The 4,794-nt window shown below is 40.1% G+C and overlaps 1 protein-coding gene across 1 annotated transcript in view; it reads right to left on the reverse strand.

Annotated features, from left to right (window-relative positions):
• Positions 1–4,794, reverse strand: part of cdk5rap2 (CDK5 regulatory subunit associated protein 2) — a 30,490-nt gene that overhangs the window by 22,606 nt on the left and 3,090 nt on the right. The window contains exons 2-9 of the mRNA XM_035667497.1: positions 4,391–4,446; positions 2,726–2,787; positions 1,928–2,038; positions 1,357–1,433; positions 1,104–1,227; positions 711–883; positions 467–614; positions 148–201 (exon numbers count right to left, since the gene is read on the reverse strand). Coding sequence (XP_035523390.1) covers positions 148–201; positions 467–614; positions 711–883; positions 1,104–1,227; positions 1,357–1,433; positions 1,928–2,038; positions 2,726–2,787; positions 4,391–4,446 — 805 coding nt within the window. The remainder of the gene's footprint in view (positions 1–147; positions 202–466; positions 615–710; positions 884–1,103; positions 1,228–1,356; positions 1,434–1,927; positions 2,039–2,725; positions 2,788–4,390; positions 4,447–4,794) is intronic.

Consider the following 4,794-nt stretch of genomic DNA (forward strand, 5'->3'; position numbering starts at 1 on the left):
GTATATAACAAGGAGAGATGCATTGCACCAGGTTTTAGCAAATTGTTATTTTCCACCCGTAGTCCCTGGGCAGGTAAAACATAAAAAGTCTCCCGGTGGGCAAAAGACAACGACAAGAGATCTCAATACACGGATAGATGCACAAACCTGATGGTCCGGTGTTGTTTGCTCCTTCTCTCTATGGAGCTCGTCCCTTAGTGCCTGGGAAATAGAAAGACAAAGGTCACTCAAATGTCTTTTCATATTGCAAATAGTGCTGAGCCTCAGTTTTAGTTAGTTACCGCCAATACATTTAATTTCTCGAAATAATTTCTCCTGTTCTTTTGTGTACATGACAACAGATAACATAAAACATGTTTTTGATTGTAATTTGAAATTAATTTTCTATGGGTATTACTAGAGATTGCTAGAGATGGAAAGCTCCCGACATTCATGACGTATCTTTAGCTGAATAAGAAACTCATACCTCAAGTTCTTGATCTTTCTTGGCAATGAGATCTGATAGCTGTTTAACACTGTCAGCTGATGGTGCAACTGTCTCTGGGTCAGCACTTTTCTTCTGCTGTATCACAGCTTCCTGGTTCTTTAAAGTGATCTTGAGCTTCTCGATAATACTGGCGTGAAAAAATAAATAATAATAAAAAGATTGGAAACACTTCTACAAAAATACAACATATTAACGTGTCTGTGCTTCTCTCTTGTGTCCCTACTTGTCTTTCTCCTGCAGGGCCTGCTGCAGGTCTTGGACTGGGCTGGGGACAGGGGTGAAGGTGCTCAGTGGACCATGGGCTTGGAGCTGCTTCTCCATGTTAATATTCTTAAGTTTCTCCTGCTCAGCAATGGCTGCCATCTTTTCAACCTCTTCCTCTGCCGTTTGCAGGCTCTGACATGAGACAAAAAGACCAAGTGAGCCAACTACCAAACCAATCACCATCAATACTGATTATTATGAGTGACCAACGCTGGATAACTCTTTACTGTACTGCATACTGGATAACTAGGGTTTTACATCATCATTTAAATTGTATCTAAAGACATGAAATAGGGTTTCTGTGTAACTTTATAATACAGACTTTAGTGTTCAACAGACTGAAATAACTCACCTGTTCTAGGTCAGCTATCCTCTTGCTGAATGCATCCCGAAGTGCATCCATCTCTCTCTGAGCTTGCACTCTCAAACGCTGGGGTTCTCCTGATTCTCGACCAGCCAGACTCTCCAACGCTTTCCTGGAAAGCAGTCACAGCGGAATTTAACGCTTATGTACATTTTGGCCAATGGTCTTTTGCAAAATCTTCCAGCCAACTAAAATCTTGTTTTTGCCAGTACAGTAGGAATGTATAAGGAACAATGCTCACGATGCAGACACAAGTAGCTCCTGTTTCTCTGCCAGCTCTCTCTTCATAGACTCCAACTCCACCTTCAGCTCAATGTTCTATAAAACAGACAACATTCAGTTGATTTTGATGTGTTAAGACATCTGGAGTCTTAACAAAACCACTGGCAAAAACAGAAATATTCTAGATATTCTTAAACGATCGACCTGACAATTACATTGTTAATATGACCAAATGAATCAATCTCGACGTTTATCTTGGAGTGTGTACATAAAGATAACATTCTTAGATGACACTTAATTTCTCTCAAAAAAGAGAAACACGAGCACCCCTAATGAGGCCAGGAGATTCCAATGTGCTTACATCTCACTCGCACAACAATGAAATGGCAAGATGGCTGTTCTAAGATCATAAATGTAGGATTGTGGTTAAACAAAATCCAGCTGTTGTTGTGGCTAAAGCTGTGATCTCAATTAGTCCTGGTAGGAAACACTGAGTCACATGCAACATTAAGGCAATGAGGGGCCACATAAACGCATGACAAAGACACACAGGGCAATTTGCATTTTGCATACTAAAGTAAATACAACACCGTTTTGAATATGTCCTCAGTGGAGTCGTCACATTTCTGCTGCATGCGCTCCTCCATGAAGTAGATCCGCAACTTCAGGTTAAAGTTCTCTTTCTTCAGAGCTGTGATTTGCTGCGGGTGATTGACAGAAACATTTTAATATACAGGAAAGTAACTGAAAAACAAAAAGCATTTTATTGAAAAAGTTATAGTCCTTATACAGCCCAAAATTAACTGAAAATGTGCATTTACTTTACTTATATTAAATGCTAAGAAAACAAGGTCAGGACAAAGACATTGGGTCAAAGAAAAACACTTTAATCTGTGGAGAAAAGCAGGACAGTGTGTTTACGTGGCAGAAAGGGATAATGTGTATGGTTATTGTTAAAATGCAGGGAGGCCTTCATGCTTGTATGTGTGTTTGAGTGCAAATGTGTGTGAAGTGGACTGTGCATCATTGTGCTCGAGGCTCAGAACGTCATACATCTGGTAATGGGGGTTGGGTAGACTGTCAAAAGGAGGAGGCAGAAGTCTGGACCCCTCTGTAAACCTCTAATCATGCAGCCAGCCAGGCAGCACGAGCCAAAAACTCTGAGCATGCATTCCACCCAAATGCTGAAATATAGGCTTCAACCCACCTTAATCCTACTCCTACACACATACACACACTTCATCACTGAATCTCCATAAATGGTCAGCGTAGCTTGGTTTTAATCAGACTGAGGATCAGGTTTAATAAATCAAAATACCCTGTTTGTTGTGGTGGAGTAAGTTTGAGTGAATAACCTCATTGTATCACACTTGACGCAAATCACTCACATTCTCATAGTCCTTCATGGTGAGGGCTTTGATTGGGGACATCTTGTCAGGGAAAGAAGGAGCTGTAAAACAACAGAGTGATACACTTTTACTCGTTTGACTCGCAACTGTACTATGGCCTTTATAGCCTAGAGAATCTTCTCTGCTTACAAGAATAACTCTCAGCTGTCAGGAATCGGTTTATTTTAAAGAGATGAAGAGAAAGAGAAAGAAGAAATGGGTTTTTTTTTTTTTTACTGCGGAGGCATCAGAGGTGAGGCAGCTTCTGGAGAGCTGCCCTGCTCAGACCAGTTAAAAGCAGCCAGCAACTGATCATGTAACACTAGTCAACAACACATTTCACAACCCTAACTCCAGATTCACCGTTTGATGGCTTGGCTGGAAGAACTCCATCACCCCTTACACTTGTATTAGTGGCTTGTTTATGCACATATTATGTCTAAATCAGAGACACTGACATTGCTTATGTCCTAGTTGCCTTCAGTGTAAACATGAATCTAGATCTCTACAGATGTAGTCATTAATTCATTACTCTCTTAATTCCTGGATCTGGTATCTGACAACAAGGAGCGTGCAAAGGTCAGAGACAGGTAGCGAGACAGCAGCAGACATGGCTGCTGCAACGGATGGAAATCAAACCTTACAGTTTGGTCAAATGTATGATTAAAGCATAATTCAGGTTATTTTCAGCATGTGCCTTATTCTCTTAAAACCCAATCTTTTTTATTCCCCCCCACATCTCTAGCTTTATTGATTTAAAGTATGTGGGGGACGAAGTACAAGCAGAGTTCAGTTATACGTTTCAGTTTCTTATCCCGACTTCATTGCAAAAGTAAGTTAAGAAACCCATTTTGGAAGCACAACACATCTTCCACTATTTGTTGCTCTATCTTTACACATTTAACAAAAGAAGCCTACGTTTGAAATCGCTAAATGTTGTTTACAGTACGCTAACTGAAAGCTGAAACAATTCATTAATTAAAAGTTAACTGGTTTTGATAAATAACTATCATTTCAGTCATTTGTCAGTCAAACAGTTCCTGGTTTCTCCACTGTGAGGATCTGCTTCTCTCTTTTTTATATCACTGTAAACCTGATATCTGTGGGTTTTGGACTGTTGGTTAGACAAAATAAGGAATACAAGACATCTCATTGAGCTCTGGGAAACTGATGTTGAATGTTTTCACAACTTCTTGCCATTCCATTTACTGAACAATTAATTGAGAAAACGAGATGAATTGGTAACGAAAATAATCGTTAGTTGCAGCCCTAGTTTATACACACATGCAAGAATATTGCCTGAATAAAAGTTTCTAAAAATCATCATATCATCAAACTAGATGAGACTAGATTTGTTCACACGACCAACGCGACAGAAGGCCGCAGCTGCTGACCTATATCTACAAAATCAGTTGTTTACTAGCTTGAATATATTATTCTATCTTCTAAGTATGTTGTTGGTAAACTACAGGAGCTCGACAATAAATCAGAAACAGGATTAGCTAATTAACACCATCCAGCTACTCCCTTATCACAGCTTTGGAGGCACAACTGTGGGAGGTCACAGCAGCGATTCAACAGCAGCATTAATTAATACACAGGGGGGGGACACAACCTGAGCAGGGGGGGGGGATGAAGAGAGAACAAAAGAAGGTCTTACTGTACCTGTCATGCTGTCTGTGGAATATTCTCCAGCATCTATGGAGTCTGGCAGTCTGCAGCTGGGGACACAATCATTTTGTTAGCGATGCAGTCTCACTATGAATATATGAAACAGGGATCACTGCTACATATTCACCACATTCAACAAAGACAATTCATTATTTTATTTATTTATTTTTTTAAATCACAGGAACCAAAGCAAACTGCACTCTATCCTTGCTCACTGTACACATAAACACTTATTATTATGGTTTTTCGAACAACACTAATGCGCCGTGTTTATGTATTACTCACGCTGGCCTGTTCCACTAAGCCCGAAGAACGCTCCATAAATAGCTTAAGAATGACTCCCTGCTTCATTTACATCCACTCTGGCAGAAACCCCTTCAGTGTGTGTGTGTGTGTGT

The sequence above is a fragment of the Morone saxatilis genome, unplaced genomic scaffold, assembly GCF_004916995.1.
Source record: "Morone saxatilis isolate NCDOM2014 unplaced genomic scaffold, NCSU_SB_2.0 Contig21, whole genome shotgun sequence".
NCBI classification, from domain to species: domain Eukaryota; kingdom Metazoa; phylum Chordata; class Actinopteri; family Moronidae; genus Morone; species Morone saxatilis.